General features: G+C 42.5%; 1 protein-coding gene and 1 long non-coding RNA gene across 7 annotated transcripts in view; one reads left to right on the top strand and one right to left on the bottom strand.

The window, feature by feature from the left end:
* LOC121861783 (nipped-B-like protein) overlaps positions 1 to 25,124 on the bottom strand; it is a 116,330-nt gene that overhangs the window by 59,647 nt on the left and 31,559 nt on the right. For 5 of the 6 annotated variants that reach the window (XM_042359684.1, XM_042359689.1, XM_042359688.1 and 2 more), the window contains exon 2: positions 15,063 to 15,153. The exons of the other annotated variant lie outside the window; for it this stretch is intronic. In XM_042359684.1, the coding sequence (XP_042215618.1) occupies positions 15,063 to 15,135 (73 nt within the window). In that variant the 5' untranslated portion in view covers positions 15,136 to 15,153. The remainder of the gene's footprint in view (positions 1 to 15,062; positions 15,154 to 25,124) is intronic. 6 annotated transcript variants of the gene reach the window in all.
* LOC121861784 lies at positions 9,107 to 13,258 on the top strand. The gene is made up of 2 exons (XR_006088091.1): positions 9,107 to 9,321; positions 13,079 to 13,258. It is a non-coding gene; the product is annotated as an uncharacterized LOC121861784 (long non-coding RNA).

Below are 25,124 nucleotides of genomic sequence, written 5' to 3'. Positions count from 1 at the left end.
TAGGAAAGTGTCAACGCAGGCAAGGCTCTATCGTAACTATGACTCAGACCACGATAAACACAAGTGATCCACGTGCCAACAGCCCGCAGTGTAGGGTAGACTATGACGCCAACAGAAACTCGACCCTGTGTGAGTGGAGAGACCTTCAGTTGTATACTAAATGGGCTCCGGTGACCTGAGACGTACAACCCTTTTCTCCACTCACATGAGAACCTCCATGGTCACGTGATCCAACAAGGGGACAGTTGTGGTGTCTGGTCCAATTAAAGACGGAGAAGCATTCTATCAATAGTATGTGTTAGTTATAGGTCCCCAGAGAGGGAGATCCTCTACAGAGGTCTACTGGTGTCCGCGTGACTCCTAGTGGACTGACGTAATCGAGTTCTCTTGGGTCCAGTAACCATTATAATGTGTTACCCAGTCCACCTTAGGGAAAACGAATCTGAACTGGTTATGACGTCATGCGATTTCACCTCACTGTGCCTGACTTCAATGGCCTCATAAGAGTGGGTTTACACAGTGGAGTCCATCCGAGGCCTCTACACTGTGATGGAGTCCACGTGTAAACCCTAGGAGGGGAGGTTAAGTGAGCGTCATTGCACGATAATTGCCAGGATTGCTTCAATACGAGAACAATGCCAGAATAGTTCCAATCCTAGCCAACGTGAAATAAGGTCAAGGAGCCAAGGTTAGGTTAAGTCAAGTTAGGTTAGTAATGAAGGTAACGGTGTTCATCTTCTTTTACGTCACACAGTAATTGTCCTCAAGAGTAAAAAAAAAAAATTATTCTAGAGGAATAAAATTCACTTGTATGTCGAATTATGTGATAGATGGTGTCGAACAGCATAAGAAAATTAGGAAGAGATGAAAGATGTAGAAGGGAATGAGATGCTCTCTCTCTCTCTCTGAGAGAAAACCTTGCTCTCCCCTCTTTCGTCTTCTCTTTCTCTCTCTCCTTTGGAGTTAATAAAAGAAGAGTAAAATATTGTGTTTGTCTTTGTTCTTTCGTTTTTCTCCTTTGTTGTTACGTTTTATTAAAGAAAAAAAGAAAACAGGATAATACATTAATGGAGTATCCTTGTAAACAGAAAAATTGGAAAAAAATATAATCAAGGAATTTGAAATATAAGTAAGTAGCAGTGGTACCCGACGGTGTGTGGTGTTTTGGGTCAGAGTTGTCATTAGTTTAGTGGTGATAGGCAACAGTGTAGGGTTTAGATAAACGCTTTATATTGTTGTGAGTTTTATTGGTTTATGAGGGTTATATATAGATTTTGTTTATTCAACGCTGATCGATTATCCGCTTTAGACGGTCAAGAAAGCCATAATCTTGATATTGCATCTTTCGATCGAAGACACGATCGCCTGTGAACTTCTTGGCGTCTGCGACATTGATTATGTGGCATTTGAAAGGGAGTGTTGTGGTTACTAGTATGTTATCGCTGCTGAGGTTTTTATGATAATATCCCGCGCGGTGGAAGTGTCGTATAGCTAAGAAGGCGGCGTAGTGGACGTGATGTAGGTCTTTTCTGTCGAGTTCTAGTACCGCCTTGGTTATGGTTAACCCGGGACAAAACTCCATCACCAGGGCAGAAGGTTTATTTGTGACCCCGTACATTAGTGGAGCACCTCCGGCGCCAGCCAGCTTCTTTAGGATTCGGGCTTCAGCTGTTAGTGGTTGACCGGTGCGGAGTCTCTTCACTACCACGTCTCTGATCTTCCCATTGTTTAAGATGAGGTGGTAATGATCTGCTATCCCCTGGAAGTCGCTGCAGATATATTTTTGGAAACGAAGGTTTTTCCATAACAAATGGGGAAGATCTTCACGGCTATGGCGATATGAGGTGGTGGTGACGGGGGTGGTGGGGGTGTTGGTGACTGGGTGGTGGGGTGTTGGTGACTGGGTTGGTTCAGGTGGTGGTGACGGGGGTGGTGGTGACTGCTGGTGGTGACGGGGGTGGTGGGGGTGTTGGTGACTGGGTTGGTTGGGTTGGTGGTGGTGGGGTGGGTGACGGGGGTGGTGGGGTGTTGGTGACTGGGTTGGTGGGGGTGACGGGTGGTGGTGGTGGTGGTGGGTGGTGGTGACGGGGGTGGTGGTGGTGACGGGGTGTGGTGGTGACGGGGTGGTGGGGGTGACGGGGTGCCGGGGGTGTTGATGACAGGGTGGTGGTGGGGTGGTGGTACCGGGGTGGTGGGGGGTGTTGGTGACTGGGTTGGTGGGTGACAGGGTGGGTGACGGGGTGGGGGTGACAGGGGGTGGGGTGACGGGGGTGGGGGTGACGGGGGGTTGGTGGTGACGGTGGGACAAAGCAGTGTGGTGAATTGGTGGTGTGGGGAGGTGGTGGTGGTGGTGGTGAGAAGTGGTGGTGGTGATGGGGAGGTGGTGGTGACGGGGTTGGTGAGGGTGATTGTGGTGACGGGGGAGGTGGTGGTGGCGGGGATGGTGGTGGTGACGGGGATTGTGGTGGTGGTGACGGGGATTGTGGTGGTGGTGACGGGAACTTTAAAGGCCTCGAGTTACTCGCCGTCCAAGAGGAGCTTCATCGCCTTGGGGCTGGAGGAGGAGGACGGCGAGGCTTCTCTCTTGGTTCCTCGTCTCACAGACTCGTTGTACTCGTCTAAGAGAAATTCGAATTCGTCCATTTTGGGTAAATACCGTTAACTCAATGTGATAAAAGTGCTTATCATATGGAAGGAGAAACTGACCATATAGAAACAAAGTTGTGTTGGAATTTTTGTCATCATCTTCACTCCAACTACAGTACTCAACTATCACTCAGAATCGAGTATGACGATCATTCATCTATTATCTATATATATAAAACAAAGAAGTCTGTCTGTATGTCCGCACGAGAATCTCGGAAACTACTTTACCGATCTGTAGTGATGATCGATGGTGTTATATGTAGTGATGATGGATGGTGTTATATGTAGTGATGGTGGGTGGTGTTATATGTAGTGATGATGGATGGTGTTATATGTATTGATGGATGGTGTTATATGTAGTGATGATCGATGGTGTTATATGTAGTGATGATGGATGGTGTTATATGTAGTGATGGTGGGTGGTGTTATATGTAGTGATGGTGGATGGTGTTATATGTAGTGATGGATGGTGTTATATGTAGTGATGATCGATGGTGTTATATGTAGTGATGATGGATGGTGTTATATGTAGTGATGATGGATGTGTTATATGTAGATGATGGTGTAGTGATGATGTTAATGATGATGGATGGTGTTATATGTAGTGATGATGGATGGTGTTATATGTAGTGATGATGGATGGTGTTATATGTAGTGATGATCGATGGTGTTATATGTAGTGATGATGGATGGTGTTATATGTAGTGATGGATGGTGTTATATGTAGTGATGATGGATGGTGTTATATGTAGTGATGATGGATGGTGTTATATGTAGTGATGATGGATAGTGTTATATGTAGTGATGATGGATGGTGTTATATATAGTGATGATGGGTGGTGTTATATAGTGATGATGGGTGGTGTTATATGTAGTGATGATTAGACTATAAAATAATAAGTTTAATGCTAAAAAATATACTTTGCTGTACCGATGTAGTGAAAAACATGGTGGAACTTACATACACCGTTAATGAACTAGTGATGGAAGAAGTATTGGGGACTGAACAGTGAGACAATGTGGAGCCTCCCGATTCTGGTAGTTGTATATATTTAGTTAGCAGACTTAATTTAGTTTGTTGTGCTCATAACAGCTATTAGACTGATTACTGTTCCGGTAATAAACACCAGAGGACCTTCATTTCCCGCCTCTCTCTCTCTCTCTCTCAAAGTAAAGTTAAGAAGAAACAAGCAAAACATTAAGTGAAAGGAAAAACGCATCTCCGACATTAATAACTACATACGTGAAATTTTCAACTATAAGAGACTACACCAATTACTAATACCATGGAGCTGGACCGCGGGTTTCACCGATTTTAAGAGGAAATTATTGTGACATGTAAATTAAATTACGCTTATTCACGGTATCAATATTATAAATATCAAATTTGGACTGATTGAACTAAAGTGAAAAAAATTGTAATTGACGTATGAAAAAAAAATGCTGAACCAAATATAAGTCGTAATTGTTCATCATCATATTATTATTATTATTACGATCTGTACTGAACTAGGCGCCTACTGTCAAACGAACACTACCACATCTGGTTTACATTGTCACGACCTACTGTAGTTAAAACCTCTTCTCAGCATCTCTCATGAACCCATCCAGCCATACAACACGATCGTTCATTTGTTTAGTTTCTACGGCTCCAATGAATGGGACGAAATATTGTCATATAATATAAACGTCATGATGGCGGCGATCAGCTGGCACGCTTCCAGGTGTAGGTAGGTAGGATGTAATGAATGAATGAATGTCTTATTCACCAGCGAGGTTTTGACGACCCCCCCGTGGCCAGGGAAATACTAACCTGTGTCAATGTGTTTAAGCGGCCCACCAGTATGATAGGGATAAGCCTTGTTTTACTGTTCGTTTTAATTACCAAAAGCCGAGTTTACAGTCACTGGACACTATTGAGAAAGAAGAAAAGGGAGGACGAGAGAGAAAGAACTGGAAATTCAGAACTCACTCACTCACTCACTCTCCCGCTCGCTCCATGGCCACACCCTCACACGTGCAGCCATTGTGCAGTGATACAACGAGTGAGAGTTAAACAGAGAGGGTGAGGATAATACAGGGTCGGTAACACGGGGGGCACACGGACCTACTGTAGGTGGGAGAGGAGAGGAGGGGTGGAACAAATTAAATGTCATTGAAACGCGAGAGCAAAGATGTCCGACTCACTATAGGTTACTTGTTGAGTCATTAAATAAATCTGAGCCCCACTGTGATGTTTCCTCACGATAAAATAAACTTGTCAATGTAGCCTCCGCCTCTTCCTCCTCCTCACAGCCAACCATGGTCCATCCCCGTATTTTCTTTATTAACTCATGAAATAATACTTTTAATTTGTACATTGCTTGTCGGTCAGAAAGACAAAATAGCACCAACCCATAAATATATACACACATGAAAGGGCAGGGGGGTGTGTGGGTGTGTTAACTGGACAGGTGCCAGGTAACTACTACACACTTGCATCTGGGACTTGGCCACCATCACTTCATTCAAGTATACATTACCCACACAGTCATGAACCACCACCAAGTATTTAAAGAGCACACGCACACAACTATAGTTAAGTCACATGGTTCTAACCACAATTACCAGTTATGGGTTAGCGTGGTATTAAGCCACTGGATCATAATCACAAGTACTCTTTATGTTCCTCAACTTTGAGCGTGGTTTACCTGTCACCTCGAAGTCCTGATTATTCCAATGTTTTTTACTCGCTTTAGTTCCTGGGGATCACTTCCCAGAATGCTACGTAATATAATAAATAAATACCTAAGGTTTATTAAATATGAGAATGAAACAGGTGTGATCATGTCCACTGAGACCCAGATAAGAGACCTCAACCAGCTGCTGGAAGACTGCCATAACCGTGATCCTGACACTCTGCCAAACAGCTGCTTCACACAAAATTCAACGACTTTTCCACTTCTGGTCATTTATCACGACAGGATTTTTTCATGATCTTCCAAGGCCACGGGGACCTAGTATATACTGTATATGTATATTATATAAATTGCTGTGATCTGCGAGGGTGAGTATAACGTTGTGACACTTCACGATTCGGTGCATAAAAAAGCCACCAAAACAATCCTCGAACAACGATCTTACCAGAAACCTTTAAGCAATGAAAATTCACAGGAATCTCATCGATTTCCTCTTTCTATAGATAGTTCTAGTGTCCTGACAAGCTACACTCACTCAGCCACACACACACAATCGACCCACGAGGGCATCTGGGAGGGCACTTCTTTTTTTTTCATACACTCTACCTCAGTGTTTTACCTATGTCATATACCATACATCCGGTTTCAAAATATTTCCATCTCTGACAAATGTACGATGACACGGTGAATACTGTACAGTATATATCTCACGACACACCTCATCTCGTTCTGCGGTTTATACGTTACAATAAATCGAAAAGATGAGTCACTACACAAATTAGCAACCATGTAAACAACAACTCTGGCAATATTTATACGCACATTTTCAACGATCAGACAGTTTTACTTATTCGTACGCAAGTTGTTTATATCTAACAGCAGAAACTCTTCCTCCACCACTGTCTTCAACATCTATGAAAGGCATTGTTACATAATATTGTTTAAGTTCTCACCTGGATCATTACAAGGCCCGCAGGACCACCCGTTAAAATGGCCTTCTTAGTATTACATTCTTCTGTACAGTACATTAAATAGAGCAAATCTCTCTCATTACATATATGTGGGGGAAAAATCCTGCGAATGACGTGGTTTGCTCAGCTTCGTTTGTACATAACACAGGTGCCTACTTTACCTCGGGACACCAAAATTAAAATTTCAAGATATACTACAATGTATAACTCAGCTACGCTTAGCTTGGTTAGGTTACCCTACACTTGTCTTGATTTTAATTATACCAGGCTAATAAACCGAGTTTAACAACTATATTACATCAGCCACCAGAAGTTACTGATTGACGCCAAAATGGAAGCACGGGAAACCGAATGTGTGTTGGTTGACAGCGAGAGGTTTACGTGTTGTGCGAGAATTTAATTAAATTGAAACAGTTTATTTAGCCAGAAACACAGATACAGGGTGGATAATAATAACTATATTAACATGGCTGAGCCAGTTGAGAACCTGGGCTCTCTTTTAGGAACCTGATATATACTATACATTTATCTCAAGGAAGTATTATGTAACATTTAGTAACATCTGGAATAGTACAATAGCATGGTGGTATTAAGAACATCTCATAATGTTTTGGCCAAAAATACTTTTTCTCTCTGAACTAAAATTTAATGTGCCTAACTATTTAAGTACATCCAGAATAATACACAAGCACCAAGAAATGACCTCGAAAACCCATAAGTGGCGAGTAATTAGCATTGCAAAAGTAATTAAAATATTCTAAAAATCATTTGAACATTTTCTAAAAGCCATTTGAACAAGTTATAATCAAGATATCAAATTTTGGTTAACAGATCCTTAAGCAGCACATTCAGGAGTACCTATACTGAAATTTTGAACAAAATCCATTTTTTGGCCGAAAATGACAAAAATTTATTTATTTTATTTATTTATTATGACTTTTTAGTTTATTTTTTTTATTTATATTATAAGTATATACATAAATTACAGAGGAATTGAAAAACATAAGTACAATGGGGGAGCAGTACAACATGGGTAATAAGGTTGAACAAGAGGACAGAGCTGTCAGGATTATGTCTTGTTGGCAAATATGTTTATTGCAATGGTAATTTCTTACCTATTAACATGATAATTTCCGATAAAACGGTTTTGATGGTACAATAAAAGCAGTTACTGTAAATATAGTAGGTATTACAAGAAATATTAATACTTAGACAATAGAGGAAAACGTCTCAAGATTTATCAGTTTTTCTTCAACACACCTAATAAATTTCCCTGGAGCCTCATCAACTGTCCTATTTATTTCCTGACGAATACTTCTGCCTTGAGTAATTGTATTCTATGAGCTTGACAGGTAGGGACACCTGAGAATTAGCACCCCAAGCTTTATTTCACTTGAAGATTAACCATCCTATCGCTACCTAGGGAGGTTAGGTTAGTATTATGGTGATCAAATTCCAGGTAAAATAAACTGATCTGCCAGGTATAATATCATTTGCTGATCTCAAATAAACATAAGAATTTATCCCACACGACTAACACGCAGCCCACATCCACACGCCCGAAATACGTGTTTTTATGTTCTTTAAAACACACGCGCACCTACACCAAAGGCTATTCAACTAACTTGAATAGCTATCTTCCCTCTCCAGACGAAAATAAGCTGAGGGAGAGGGTAATATTCAGGTAACCTGTTGACGGATATCCCAACTCAATACGTACCGTAATTCAGAAGAAAGGTGAGTACACTGCTTCCCACATGTCGGGGTATCAAATAAAGCAGTGTTCAGTCACTCAAAAAACTATCTTTACAAAAGTGTGTTGAGAAAATGACAACGGACGAAGGATTTTGACAACTCTACCGAGACAACAGGTGTCGTAGTGTTCATTCTGAAATTCATCACCACCTCCCCAGTAGAGTTTTTTGAGTGACTACAATTACTGTATGTAAAAAATGGTATATTCACTACACATTATTACCTCTCAACAAGAATAATGCATCAGCGGAATAGTATGTGCATGAGGGCGTCTTGTGTTGCTATAATGGACAGTATGGACTTCAGGGAAAACTTGACCCAACACTTACGCCCGTATTATTAAACAACATCTTCCCTTGAAGAGGGTCGTCGTGTTTCAAACCGAGTTTTAAACTAAATAAGTCCTGAGGGATACCGCAGGACAGTACTTAACGGGATGGTGTGGCGGTAAAATGAACTAATTCTAATATTATAAATAAATTTTAATGGAATTAGTTAATTTTACCGCCACACCACCCCGTTAAGTACTGTAGTGTCCCTCAGGACTCCTTTAGTTTAAAACTCGGGTTGAAACACGACGACCCTCTTCAAGGGAAGATGTTTATAATACGGGCGTTAGTGTTTTAATTCAGATTAACTGTAATTGGCACAGTTTTTAGTTCTTTTCGAACGAACGCCTGAGTACTGCACTGTTCCTCGAAGACCGTATCACCGGGACAACATTATGACAACCTACACAACGTAATAAAACAATGTTAAGCTTTAACCTCCTAAGGGAGTTGTACAATATTAATTTCTCCGCGCCAGCCTTACTGAAGGAGTGGAACGGATCAGCTGTTCAGCGTCACGTGATGACCCACATCCCAACGTCTCTCCAATACAAGTGCGCCGCTAATATCCCCCCCCCTCTCTGACCCCACCCCACCAACTCCCCTTCCCCCTCACCTACGTTGCGACGTGTGGCATCCCTTCCTCCCGCAGTGAGTTGCCTATTGCTGGCCGACAACTGTGGTATAAAACCAGCGCGAATCCAAGGGAGATTCAGCTTGAATCGAAGCGTCGAGGATACGTCCACGCAACATTCGAATCTACTCCAGAGGCTACCACTGAAGAATAACAGATGACTTACAAGGAAAATCAATTACTAATGATAAAGAAGTACACAAAGCTTCAATGAACACACTCAGCCCCAGTGATTGTGATAAATTAAGAGACAATGCAGGAAAGATCTGTTCAGTTAGTGAATGTAGGCTCCTCCCAGTGAGTCATCGGTGAGTGGAGCGGCTGGGATCCAAGTGTAGACGAGGACCCAGTCCTCACAATTGTACGTAAATATCGTCTTTCACACCCTGGACATTTACCAAGGACAATGTTTAACATTATGAGAACACAAGTTTAATTTGGTGCGGACAATAAGTTTAAATACGGGGATCAAACCATCCTTAAGAATTGTCTTCACCCTAGTAACAAGTGCACCACTAAAATAATTTGCTCAACGAGACCGTGATATGTTCAATAATTTCGTCGGTCTAAGATCATATAAAACACAATCCTTCCTGAAAATTTTCCCAAAAGAATATTCCTACTATGTTAGAGGAGTACTCTTTCGTGCAATTAAAATTTTTAATATGTTGACACAGACATCCGCACGACGCAGGCACAGGTTTACGTCTAACTGTTTCATGTTGTGACAACAATTCAGTAGTCCAGATAATGGAAACTTCTTGTGTGGATATGGCTGAGACCTAACTCCATCTGTAAAGCTGGTGACCACATCAACTAGTTGTATAGTGTTCTGTGTTGCTGCCATTACATGTCAACCGATGCTAGTTTATTATCTGTGTGTGTGTGTGTGTTTTATTTTGTTTCAAAAACACAACATTCCTAATGCCAACACACACACTGAGCACCGGGTGCATCAGCTCGACTGCCGTTGCACAGGCCAACTGATTGTCCACTCTAAAATAAAAGTTACCAGTGTAAACATACCTCGCAACATTAATATTACCGTGGTTATGATCTGAGGTACACATGCCTCTACGTCCCCAGTATACGTGACATCTAGGGACACAATACTCTGTTCCATGAACCTCAAGTCTCGTGTGCCACTGCTGCATGACCTGGGGTGAAGGTGCCACGACCATTGTTACCAACACACTCCACACCACCACGTGTTTCTTACTGTGGATTACGGTACTCCTCCCCCTCTGTGTGTGTGTGTGGTGGAGGTAGTCTGCCCCAGCACCAGCGTGTATTATAAGACCCTCCCTCCCACCATCCCTGTAGCGCCGTCAGAATTACATCGCCCAAACATATCATTATGGCATTATTCGCATTATTACCCCCCTCCGCTACACTAGTTTTTCCTACCCAGGTTCACCAACGCACACAGCCACCCGCTTTCACCAACCCCGAAACTCGAATTCCATTAATTTACATTTTTTTTCTTATTATTCGATTATATTACAAAACCACCAGTCTTAACCTACGGCTGGCTGCTGTACAAGTGTGCGTCTCTCTCGTACTGTTAATGAAGGTGAGAGATTCGGAAAGAGAAAAGACAGTCATGGTTGTTGGTCAACCTGGGAGTATACACCACCAGGTTCCCACAGTAGTGTATAATTTATTGAGTGGGTGAAACTCTTCTCTGCCCCCGCAGCTTTGTCTCTCAGCAAGCTTCCAGGTAAAATAAGACAGGTGACGATACACTGACGCACAACATATCCTCTTAACAACCCCAACAAATTGCCTTCGCAAGCGAGATGTCACGGGTTCGATTCCCAGGCCGGTGGAAGTTGTTTGGACATACTTCCTAGCCCCAATTGGTCTCTGTTCACCTAGCAGTAAAGTAGGTACCTGTTGTTAATCGAAAGTTGCGAATTCGTATTCAGGGACAAGTTGTTGGAGCTTCCAGTAACTTCATGACATTAACCACTGACTCTTCAGGCTTCTACGCCCTTAACTCATGAGACAAAGGCAAGCATGAACTTAGCATGCTTCCCTGTTGGGCACTGTAAACGCTTCTGCGCTTCACCTTACACAAGGATGTAGGGGAGTGCCCAATAAATAATAAAAACAAAAATTCCTCCTTGAAAATATCAACAACTCTCCATGATAATTTTTTCTGTTAACTTGACCGTCTCAAGGTCAGGGTGTTGTACTTGAGGTTCCACTTACGTTACTTTATTTTTTGCTAATGACTTTCGCTTGTAAATAATTGTGTACCCAACATTGCTGTATTTTCCAAGTGCGTACAGTCGTTAATTCATCATAGCCAGCGTAAAGCGAGTCGAGCTTCTTTTTTTTTTTACACACTACACAGTAACAACACAGAGGGGTGTATAACGTAATTATTTCAGAGAATAATAGAATCTCAAGAAGATTAGGAAAACCAGCTAACCTAACCAAACCCTGGAGATTTACGTTTGGGTGTTTTAATCATTCCACGTGCCTAGTTAGTCTTCATGAGATCCGTAAAATAGCTTCTTCTTTACAACCCAACTGTTGTGTATATCTTATTAGTCCAGCAGGGGCCAATTATACTTAATACCTCTGATCAGATTAATGTATCAATACACTATCTGTATACCAGCCGTCCACACCGCCCCAGCACCCCCCTCACTCACGCCTACATCCTATTCTCACCCACATCACACCACTCACCCTAGTTCACCCACATATATCTCTCTCTCTCTCTCTCTCTCTCTCTCTCTCTCTCTCTCTCTCTCTCTCTCTCTCTCTCTCTCTCTCTCTCTCTCTCTCTCTCTCTCTCTCTCTCTCTCTCTCTCTCTCTCTCTCTCTCTCTCTCTCTCTCTCTCTCTCTCTCTCTCTCTCTCTCTCTCTCTCTCTCTCTCTCTCTCTCTCTCTCTCTCTCTCTCTCTCTCTCTCTCTCTCTCTCTCTCTCTCTCTCTCTCTCTCTCTCTCTCTCTCTCTAACCTGCACCAAAATGCCCAAAGCTGCTTGTGAGAATGTAAATATTTGATCACCTAAAGATTAGACACACCCAGCCTATTTCACCGGATGATTAAACACCCTAATGCTTTGGATTGGAGGGGGGGGGATGTTAGGTTTAAGTTAAGGTAGGGTAATTTAAGTTAGGTTTAGATGAGATTAAATTAACCCTAATACTATCTGGGGGGAGTAGGTTTAAACTAGGGTGGGGTAGTTTAGGTTAGGTTTAGATTAAATTAAAGTGGGGAAGGGCAGGTCAGGCAATCCTAAGTCAATAAACAGCGCCAAACTTCCCCCAAGGTCACACAGATATGAATCCAAATGACGTCACGGGAGGAAGATCGACATTGGTTTGTTTACATCAAGCTGGTGTAACAAACAGACCCGACTCAAAGACCGCCAACGCACGTCCTCACTTACGCCCATTTCTCACGCCTACCCATCAACTGGGGTAAATTACACGCCGCCCCATCCGTTGTGCACTAAAGCCAATTATTTTTTTTCCTGATTAAGAATAAAAGACTATAGAAAGCTTCCTGTCTCCGGCCTTAAAAATGTTTTATGTGACCGTGTGAATTGTTTTTACACCTGCCCATAATGTTGACCCAATAATAAAAAGGAAATACATGAAATATGAACTGAATAAAAACTAAATGCATAATAGGTATAATACACTATGGTTCGGAAAATTTCACCGCTATACTGTGAATGCGGGAAACACTTTTTTACGTAATACTAATTGAAACTGTCAAATGGTCAGTGAAAATAAACCTTTATATAACAATTCAAGTTTTGTTCTCAACCTACATCTATATAATAGCAAATAAGTATTAATACAATAAAGTGTCCAATGCCCCCCCCCCATACTAACGTGGTAATTTTATGAACCACTCTGTATCTTTTGAACTGCAACATGATACTGTACAATGCTGACCAGGGTCCACCTACCCACATACTGACGGGATATGTACTGTTATGTAACACTCAATAATATACTACGTGAGGGTGAAGATAACCAAGTTACTTTATTTTAATTCTAATATTTCTTCTTTTCTTTTCTCGTGTACTATGAAACAGCAGGTACAGCCGGACGTAAGAACACGAGTTGTATTTAAAGACTCCCTCCTGCGGGCCCATAAAAACAAGAATGTTGCTCACAACTATAACATCCGTTTCCATGAATTGCTTCCGTTTTTCCTTACAAGGATAATCACTGACCTTGAACAAACCGGACACAAAACGTCATGTTTAAACATACATACAATCACGCGCGCGCACGCAAGAACACGCACGTACGCACATTCTAGATATTCCTAATACAGTGTTTATCGTTATGTTCAAAGACCTTAAGGTAAAAAAAAAATATTCTTCAACATGACCCACTATTACAGCGCCTACATCTACAACCCCCTTAAGCTCTTTATCCCAAGTCTCAAAATATTCCTAGAAAAAGTGTGAGGAGAAATAATTACAAGTGAGGGACCCATATACATGTCGACCAAAACTCTCCAGTTGCAAAGACGATAACCAAAGATAAAAATACCCTAACATGACCGTATTGCAAGGTGCACATCACCCCAACCCAGAATGTTTGTGCCACGTTCGAGATGTTTCGTATAAAACTGTAGATTGGACACTACAAAGCTTCACATTATGATCAGGTCCAACACTATGACCCCCACCACTAACAGGAACATATAAATGAATCAAATAGCTTCATAACCAAATCAGATAATCCATGGATGCATACAGATAAGCCTACCAGACTCTGTATGTCAAACAAACTGGAGTGGGTCGTATGAAAATCAATATTCTCTCCCCTCCTCATGCGCAGTGGACCGTAGAGTCCAAAACAGTATGACCAGTTTCATTACTTCATAAAACACACACACACACACGACACACACACACACCAATAATTACTTGAGCTCTAACATCTTAAAATATATACCATTCAGAATATAAACAAGACAGGTGATGCCAGTCTTGTACGGTACTTAACTACCTAAACTTCTGAAGATACGCAAATTAATAAACAAACAATGAAAGTGTTGTGTGTTTACAGCACTTCAAAACATTTAGATAAGGTGAAAAAAGAGAAGCGGTGTTATAAGCAACTACTGTTATGGAGATATTGCAGGGCGTGGAGGAAGTGGTGGTGACGGGATACAACATCTAGGCACTGCAGGCCGTACAGGGTGTGGAGGAAGTGGTGGTGACGGGATACAACATCTAGGCACTGCAGGACCGTGGAGAAAGTGGTGGTGACGGGATACAACATCGATATACTGCAGGCCGTACAGGGAAAAGTGTTGGCAGAAAGCAACATTGGGTCATGATCAGGACAAATAATATGGTTTTCTCAACAACAGGTCGACAATGAAGCAAAGAATTGTACTTACTCCAACAGTCACTGGCAAGGACCCCACACTGGGGTACGGGGCTTTATTCCACTGTTACCAAACAAAACACAACTAGGAGGGGAAAAATTGACAATGGGGGCAGCAGCTCAGCGGGTGAGTAAGGATATGCCACAATAAAGCTACAGGCGGGTGGTCTTGGCGCAAAGGAGGGAGACTGTTAAGCGTTCGAGATGAAAAACAATAAAGATCATGATAAGGATTTGTGCTAGGTATAATGGTATTACTGTATATGACGTGTTGTGAAAACAATGGCAAATATTTAACATGTGAGACAGCTATCTAATGTAAGAGCAGGACACAAGAGGAAACAATGACTGTATTATGTATAAAAATCACTGAGACGAAAAATTGTATGGTGCGTTAACAAAGCTGGAGTGGTGTGGCTCCCCTGACAGCTGTTTCATCAGGGAAAGTGTTGTTTAGGTAGCAATAAAACATGTTTTGTTACGTGGTGACAGGGACATGTTGGGCAGTGATAAAGACAAATGAATCAGTAACTGACAAGTATGTTGTGTGGTAATGCTACCATGGAGCAACGTGTAGTGACCGACTGTAGTGTTGTGTGATATCAATGTTAGACGTGTTATGGTGACAGACGGGTGTCATGTGACAATGAGAGGGTGTTACACGGTACTTACACTCGGTGAGGCTGGCGATGCCCGCGAGGGTGGTGACGGGCACTTGCGGGTTGGTGTTCGGCTCCCCATTCATCGTGCCCCATCACTACACCTGCAACAACACACAACCTCTATCAGTACATACCTGTAGCACACCTGACTCACGGCACCTGGACCTTACAGTGCCACCCACCCCACTACTCTCACTGCTGTAGCCCCCCAAGGGAGCCGAGCACCGTGCAATTTTTACCTGTAATAATCGCTCGGTTCTCTTACTACAATCCGCTACTCAAGGGTAACAACTGACAAGATATCCCAACATGACCGGGTTTTATCTTGCCCTTATGACACTGTTAGTATGAAGGCTACATAAACCAATGACAAATGATATAATAATTTTAAAAACAATACCTGTAGTTCCTTCCCGGGGCTCTCCTTCCCTCCTCCACTACAGCCTGGCCCATCCGGAATACTTTAAAGACAACTGTCGAACTCCCTTATGAAGACCATGTTTATCTCGTACCTGATGTTTACAGCGTGTCCTCAGGTTACTCTTTACGGCCCTCTTACTCTAACAGCCTGCCCCTGTACCGTTCCTGCCGTTCCGTACAACACACGACGGCAATACGATAAAGGACACAGGCTGGACCATTTTATTAGTAGCTTGTTACTGTTTACATATTAAAATATTAAGGGACACTCAAATTCCCTAACAAATACACAACACTGATTCAACTTTTACCAAGACTGAAGACGTGGGACCAGACACTCGAAAGCTCGTACTTTGAATGTTCCTTGCAACTAAAGATGTAATGGATCACCTGAAGAATAGGCACCCCAGCTCTCTTCACGTGATAAATAAAACACCTGAACTTTACCTGAAGAAGTTAGGTAAAGGTGTTTAATCATCATGTGGCGTAAAGTGGAGTGCCTCTATGTAACAACACACCGAACTGGTTGCCCTAAAAGCTAAAGCACAACACTTGGGTACGGCAGCTACACAAATCACGGCATAAATAAACTGTTCTACCTTAACTAAATACGTTAACTTAGCACCAGGTAAACGGAAAAAAATAACAAAAATGAATATTTAGAAAAAACTCCTCTGCTAATTCCCCTTAATTTTTGCTAAGTAAATGTATTAAGCTAAGGTAAAGTCTCACGGTGATGCTAACGTTATTTGTGGATGTTAGTTTTGTGCTTTGGCCTAAGTAAACCAATTAGGTACATTCTTACATCTTCAGTTACAAGGAAAATTTCATCATACAAACCTTGGAAGAATCCGACCCCTGCTGTACATGACTTAAGCTCACTCTCGCAAAATACCATAATTACGGACCAAGACACACACTTCCTCTTCCTGCCGATATGATGTTTGCCCGTTTGCCCGGTGTACTTTCCCTCATAAAGAATTTTTGCAATTTTGTGCGAGACAATATGACAATGGACGAAAGCTTTTGACGACCCTATCGAGACCAACAGGAGTAGCGGTGTTTATCTTGAAATCCATTGGACCCAACACTGAACGACAATTTGACTACATTATATAACACATGAAACATTACGTAACAAGCAAGATGACTGGAGCAGCAGAATGACACAGCACAACACACCACCAGAAACAAATGACGTTGGAAGATATATTGTGCTGTAAATATAGATAATAAAGTTCAACTGTTTCATTAACCATTCTATAACAGTGAACACATTCTTGGCTCAGTCTTACTGCTTTTAGATACTCATTATACGAAAAGACAAATAAAACGAAATACGACAACGTAATAAACAGGACGCCCACCACCCCACGATAGTCAGCCGTTACGAGGGGAACTACAAGTCTAAGTCGATACGGGAGAATGTCCCGGTGATGGAAGTCTTTGTTACAAGATCATTGAGAGTCAACTAATGGGAGCACCTCCAAGAGGTGATGGACCGGCTCGAGTAGGAAGAGGTGTTCACACACCGGTGTTACCGTGTGGTCCATCGCGTACTGTTACGCGGTCACGGTCATTTGTTGGGTGGCGGTGTTCCTGCCTTTTCTCGCTCAACATTTAATTTGCTAATGGGAAAAGTGGTGGTTAGGCAGCTGCCGCGTTTTTGCAGGTGTCAACCATGGAGGTATATCTCTATTCCTCCATGGTGTCAACTCCCCACTTGTTATAAAATGAATGAGCAGTCCCAGGGAAGAGGATAGAGGATACAGTAGTTGGAAAAAATACAGATTTTACCAATGTCAATGAAACCTTGTCTTATGCGTGGGAGGATGACAGCATCAGGAATGTATTCTAAAACTTACCTTGTCCATGTAGACGTGTTCTCGGATCATGATCCTTTATGTATAAAGGTTTTCAAAGACCTTTAACGAGAACGCTAACATGGCCAAGCGGAAGGCTTGTGTGTCTAAGGGCACTCGAGGGTGTGCCTCATGTGGTGGCAGCATGCAAGAAGCCCACCTCCATAATCATGAGTCACAGCTCCCAGAAAACACCCAGACATTTCACTCAGACACCGAGTCTGACGCGGGGTGACTTAACTTTCCTAAGAGTTACACACCAGTTGTTAAATATTGTTGAGGCGGTCCATAACCACGGAATACTCATCAATTATCTCGGCACAACAACGAGACACTGTCAGTTTGACAACACAGTTCACGTAACCCTCCCAAACTTGTTTCTCCACAATGGAGGACCAGACGGAAGCCCACCCCTTCTAACACTGGAAAAAGAACTCGGGGCCCCTCCAGTCGGACAGTGGCTGAGAAAACCCGCCAAAATACACACTGGTGGGTTGACCCCGAACTCTACCCTGAAGGGAAGGCCTCACCAGCCTCCGACATCTCCCTGTGTCCTCATAAACACTGTCAAGAAGTGTATGCGGATACAGCCACAGGCCTTCTACACATTTCCAGAGCAGGGCACGTCTTAGCTCCGATAAGAGGCTAACCATTTCTCAACTCACTGACAAGGTGTGTGAGCCGATGGAAAATTATCGAGTATAACATTTTCTTTCTTCTTTTAAACTTTTACTTAACTTTCAACTCCGATCGACCAATATCAATCTAGGCTTTGTTGCAGAGGTTTTGTAATTAACAACTGTGGAGCCCCAAGACATACTTGTGGCTGCTCATGTGACTGAACATGGTGAACAGTGCCACCCCCCAGAGCCCTACGTCCAGGTCACCTGAACTTGGCTACGGTGTTAAGTTGTTATAATGTTATGACTGCGCTTCAACAACGTACTGTAGGGTTTTAATCGTGTATACAAATAGCAATATTAGTACAGTAATACACAAGTCTAACAACGATAACAAATTATGAGATAGAACTGTGTGTAGGTGTTGAGTACACGTGCTCTCCGTGTTGTGGCATTGATGTGTGTACTGTACAATATTCTCTTAATATTTCACAGACTACTGTTAATGGTTTAGATTCCTGTCAGATTTATCGAGGAATTGGTGACTTCACTCTGGTGAATAGATGGCAACGTTTACTCACCAAGACGTGACAAGTATGGTAACGTGTACTAAGATTGTTCTCAAATGGAAGCCTGGCGGACTGTACGCAGATAAAGCCATGGCAACTTAAAGTAAAGAGAAACATGTCAGGAACTGTAATGGATCCCCGCCGTCAGGCGTCTGAATGTTACATGTTATTTCAATCTGATCTGTCCCAAGATGACGAAAACGTCACCAACATTATAATTTTACACCACTGGAAGCACACAGTCACTCAGTGCAAGCTGAGCTCCTTGCCGAGATGACGACAACTAAAATATGTTGATAGAATGAAATTCCTTAATATTTAAAATATTTAAAGCAGACAAGGACCCCGTTGCTTTATTAAACACTGCTGAGTTAGCTTACATGAGACTCGGAGACCTTGGTTAGTTGTGTATATTTGACGAGTAAACACAGACTTGAAGGATTAACGGTGTAAGTGGGTTACTCTCTCAGCGTTTTGATTCTGGTGCCAATAAATCTTTGGTTGAAAATGACACTCGCTCTCTCAGCATGCACAACGGAAGCATGGGTGGTAGGGGAAGACTTAAAGGTTAACTCTCAGTCTTAACCTCATCCTGTTAATGCATCAGTTCAGGTCACATTAATCAGCGTAGAATGGTTCATAATTAAGGATAATAGTAATGATAGAATAATATCTCGGCTTCTGGCTTCCCCGTGTTGACCATATTGTTGTTGTTGGCAGAATATAATGATACGGAAACTAGTGTATATTATCTGCGGCCATAGATATGAAGAGATATTTATATAAATGTCTAGTTTGTTGATAGAGGGCATTGGGGTCAAACTAACTCGTGTTATGTGTACCTGTCCTGACCCATCACAAAGAAAACCTGTAATTTTCAGGCCCATTCGCTCCATTAATGTTGTGATTCCTGTGTACACTAATTTTCGCCTCTCACCACCTATAAACACCTCATTCATGATGTGAGAACATTGGTCTCACAGACTACAATAATGTGTACAGTATATGTTTATATTAATGTAAATTTATGTATATTGTCTGGAGAACTATTGTATAACATGGTTAAATTTATTGGGGGGGGGGAAGGCACCAGGTCTGCAGATCTTCATTTACTGTACTCGCTGAACTTGTATATAGAGAGAGATCAGTGTGACTCAACATTATCTACCGAGTGCGTCCTGGCTGAAGATACCTTACATGAACCAGTATCATTTGACGTGATAAATGTTGTATAACAGAAAAAAAATTGTAACGGAGTTCCACGGAGTGTTAGCTCCGGGTATAAATGTGTTATGGTAGGTAAAGGTTTTGCAAAAGTCATCAAAACAGTGACAGAGAATATCTACGCTACGGTATAGGAAGAGCGACAAGATATCCCCGTGTGGGCGGTAAGCTTGTAATTTCTCTTTAATCTTGCGAGTGTACAGTGAAGCACCCGCGGTATATTTACTGCAGTTTAAAAGAGAAAAAGACATAACCTCATATCACTTATTTTGCTGAAATAAATTAAGAAACGTAGATACCTCCTTAAATTCTCCCTGACTAATAACAATAAGGAGTTGCCAGTAATAAATGGATGAGTATATACATGACATTAAGAAAGAAACAAGCCAACTCCCTCCAATTAATATATTTATACACTAATAAAGAGTAAGAAAAATACAACCTATGTTATACCAAGCAGCAACGATGTTAAACAAAAAACAAGCACACTATCCCCCATAAACTAGCATCACATCATATACAGGTGTCCAGCCACCCAGAGTCCTGCCGCAGCATCGCCTCTCAGTACACACACACCCACCTCCTGTGTAGTGTGAGGGAGAGGCCACTACCTCCCCCACACCGCTGGGAACCAAATTAGTAGAGTAAAATACCCGGGTCAAGGCGGCAAGATCGTGAGCGGGTGGGGTGACCAGCCTCCAGGGGAATTTATTTACGACCTGAACACTTCCCTCACATTTTCTCCTGAAGCGCATCCCGTAAGTGATGTGTTATTTATTGGTTTCTTCAATTTCAAAATGGCGACCTCAGGGGATAAGTCCTACGTTATGTTTTTGTCGCCGGCCAAGACAAAAATGAGGCTCAGAGGCCGAGGATATAACGCTGGTTCGGTCCCGGAATACTCCCAGTTCACCCAGCTGTAAATAAATACCTAGCTTGTAAAGTTTGGTAAGCTAAGGAGGTTGAACGCATTGTCGGCCACGCTGCCTCCTTGCTTATAGAGTCTACACAACATGCGTATGGGATCTACTTTCAAGACAATACTGACGCCTGACAATAACACCACACACACCAGAGCGTTGTGAAAAAAAAACAAGACTTAAAAGAAAAACAATACTATAACATGATTACACCAAGCAATATTATAACTTTTTATAATATATTTGTAGCTTTGTAACAAGATATAACACCTTAGACAGTAGTGATATTCAAACAGTTTATTTAACCGGAAAAATACAGATACAGAGTGAACAATAACAACACTGATATGGTTGAGCCAAGTGAGAGCCTGAACCCTCTTAGTGACACCTGTTATATACTGTACATTTATCTCACAACATTCAATATCATTTGGATTATCACAAGTTGTTGGTAAATATGTATTAGAAAGACAGTGGGTGGAGGCGACAGAACATGGGTTGGGATAAGGTCAAACAAGAGGACAGACAGTCAGGATTATGTCGTGAAGGCAAATAAAAATCATTGTAATGGTAATTTCTATCAACGTGATAATATATGATATAATGGTTTCTAATGGTACAGTAAAGGTTAACAGTAGAAACTCCATACAGTATAGTGACTTATTACAATACCGGACCTACAACACACTATACTAACATACGGACATAAGACACTATACTAATATACAGACATACAAGGCACTATACTAACAATTTGTAACACACTAGATAATATTGTAAGAGCAAGTCACAAGCAACACACGAGGAAGTAATGGGTAACAACACATCAGAGAGTAACAAGTCACAACACACGAGGCAGTAACAACAGTAACAGAACACAACACAAACAACAAAACACACAACTGTAAAGATTTGTTTTTTAGATTCCCCCCCCCCCGAGGGGGCTAGTTTATTGGGCACCCCCTCACATCCTGTGCAAGGTGAAGCACAGTAGCGTTTACAGTGCCCATCTGGGAAGCATGCTAAGTTCATGCTTGCCTTTATGACTCATGCATTAAGGGCGTAAAAGCCTGAAGGGTCATAGGTTTTGTCAGCAAGTTACATAAAGTGACAGAATGATGAGTGTGTGTGGGGGGGTGGGGGGAAGTTCCCGGTACAGTTCCTCTGTTTATGGCAAAGAGTGGCAGGTCCCTAATACTATCAAGTGCCAGGCCTGTCACTCGGAGGAGGGATATCTGGTCAGGGAGGGAAGGTGTTGGTAACGGCTGGGGACCTGCAGGAGGAGGTCATAGGGCAAGTGAGGATGTAGTGAGAGAGGGTGTGAGAGTCGGGTTGGCCACAAAGTTTATAAACAGTGCGGCCAGGCACTTAGTATCCATTTAACATCCACTACCGTTGGTATTATCTGACACCCTGGCTATTGATCCAACAGCAGAGAACCACTTAACTCCTAACTGGCCTTGGGAACCACACACACACTTGACCCCACATCCAATCGGGTTTCCCACACTAGCCACCACCCTTGAAGCCTCTGATTATCTAACACACGTCTTGGGAATTACGCAAATTTGCCAGTGGGACTTTTTTCTTTTTTCAATTTATTACTGCAAAATGGAGCTTGAATACGGAGGTAGAGACTAGTTAGCTTTGCGTCTTATGAGTGTTTGTGCATCAGTGTACTTGTGATGGGAAGGAGGCACCGCAGCTGTTGTCTGGTGTTGATCGCAAGAGTTCAAAGTTGAAGTCTCGCGAAACATGAATCATATGACGGTAAAAGTCAAGAGTATCAGGGAGGAGGTTACGCTGGGCTCCACCTCCCTCCCACGCGCTGTGAGGTATAACCTTTAATTCTTCATATGAAATTCTTGGAAACTTCGGTGTTTGATAAGATACAGGTAGAAGACCACAACCAAGAGGTCATTTCAGTCAGTTTTAATACACTGTCGTCTAGCCTTGAGAGTAAACTTCTGCTTATATGTTAACACAGGCGGAAGAAAGTCTGGGGATTCTGGCTACGTATCGTCTACACTAAAGGGAAGAGCTGACTGTTCCTTGGTGAATTTTAAAGTGAGAAGTTACTTCATAATTAGAGAAAGAGTTAGGTGTAACTTATGAGGGACTGTCCAGTGTGAGGTACTAAGCAGCGAGGACCAGTGTAGGAGGCCTACGTGCAGGAAACGTGAGTGCTGAGCCTCACTGTTGATCTGATGCTCACCAGCTGCACAAGTGGCGGAAGACACCAAAACCTGCAGCGTTGTTTGTTAGTTACAGGAGTGGCCACCTCCCTCGTAGTCCCTCCCAAACACACAAACCTCGCATTCTTAATTCTAGGACTTCTACTGTACACTGTTATGTGACCAAGTACCTCAGCTTTGTTATAAAAAGTATAAATATAAAAGCGAACAAGAAAATCAGAGGTTGTCAGTAATAGTGGGTACGTCTCCAGCCTCGTCACCACCCCCGAGGCCATAACTCTTTAAGGGATAATGACAATATAATTGAAAATGCTCTTGTGCAATAAATATGTAGAATTTATTAAAGTTGCCTTATTCACCACTTGCAGGCAGACTAGCAGACTGACACATGGAGAGCATGCATTCCTACAACACCCCCCCCCCCCGCCTAATGCAGCGTGAGGGAGGGGGAACAAAATAATACCCGATATATGACCACCGTTGGTATGCTTCCTGTGAACGGGGAACCTCGTGTTTTCCTCCGAGCATCAATAGTATCACACTACCTTCACCCGCATGAATAAAGGTGATCTTATGTGAGTGACAACTGGCTACCACTTGTCGGGTCCGTTAAGTGAGCGAGGAATGGGCGGGCCAGGGAGGTGCGGAGTGAGAGACATCATCATACACGTGGCAGCTGGGCCAGCGCGACGCGCCAGTTATCGTGCGTAAGGCAGCCTGGGAGAGTGGCGGGGAGAAGCCGCGATGAAGACGCCATTGGACAACCCAACCTCGATTTACACACTCATCAACTCACCCCGAGGATCCTAGCTGTTCGCACCTGCTCCTCTACCTCCGGGAGAAGAACAGGTGGGATAAATTACACATACACACAAATCTACGTATGAGAAAGAGAGGGTTAAGTAAATCTCTTTTAGTTCAGTTTCTATGAACACAATAAGGCAATACTTTTTATGATACTGTACAATCTAATCGCAACCTGTACTGTTTACCTCAACCTCCAGTGTGCTGGTACTGTATTGTTATTTCTTAAACCTTTATTTACGCCACGCATACACGCAAAGCGCTCGTACAGGTATACATAGTTTTTTAGTTTAGTACACACGCCCACATACAGTACACACATAAGGGTGGTGGCCAGTGGCAGGGTGCTAGAGCGGAGAGTAGGTACTACCTGACGCGTCACGCACCAGCCAGGTCGCTGCTGACGGCCGGGTTCGTGGTGGTGGTGGTGGTGGGGGGGGGGGGGGAGGCTCGCACACTACTACCAACCACCACCGTCAGCCGTCCGCCCGCCCTGCCAGACACACTCAACACCTCTTCTGTATGAGAACTTCTTCGTGTGCCGGCAGCGTTACCAACATTCCTCATTCTCTGAGCTGAGACTATCTTATTCTTATCCCTGGCCGCTACACCCCGTAATTGTTGCTCCTCACCCACTAATTAAGACATTTCTAGCTAACAAGTTGTACAATGTACGACAAGAAAATAACGACAAATGCCTGCGTAAGTAATACAACGAATAAAGAGTGAGCCTTCGCCCTAAATAACGGGAAAATGTTACGTTTAGCGAGTGGCTGATGAGAACTGATAGAGCGCGGTGGACCATGTTTAAAGTGATTCATGACACGCACTAAAGATCCTAACATTACCAAAAAGTGCCCACTGTTTGGTAACATCATGACAGTGTTTTGGTGAAGTAATATACCCAGGTCAAACTTTTTGTACCAGTGTGTGTGTGTGACTACCCTTGACAAAAAGAGGCGATAAAAACTAGTAAGATGTGACAGCTTTAGGACAACAAACAAGACCACTGCTGACCGTATAGACTGGCCTAGCAAGAGCACAGGAGGTCGTGAGAAGGAGGTACAAACTAGACTGTCTAGATATCACACCAATATTGATATTGAACGTTTTTTAGCCAGAATAATACAGATAGAGTCGATAATAACAATACTGACATGGCTGAGCCAATTGAGAGCCTGAGTTCTCTTAATGGCATCTGATATAATCATACTGCACATGATAAAAAAAATATATTAATTCTATGTTCGATGAGAATTTAAGAATGCCATTCCTATTAAATCCTAATAAATTCTTAGTGGTCAATAATACCATCTATCATTCCGCCATTCGAACGAGTCAACCTAGACCAACACTTAATCCTTTGGTCAGATAAATAAGTATACTGTATAGTGATAAATATAAAGTATTGGCATTGGTGAACATAAATGAGGATGTTGGTAGTGTTTGAACTAGTCG

Source organism: Homarus americanus, unplaced genomic scaffold (genome assembly GCF_018991925.1).
Source record: "Homarus americanus isolate GMGI-L3 unplaced genomic scaffold, GMGI_Hamer_2.0 scaffold8148, whole genome shotgun sequence".
NCBI lineage: Eukaryota > Metazoa > Arthropoda > Malacostraca > Decapoda > Nephropidae > Homarus > Homarus americanus.
The sequence above is the reverse complement of the archived record's forward strand: the minus strand, read 5'-3'. Positions and strand labels throughout refer to the sequence as shown.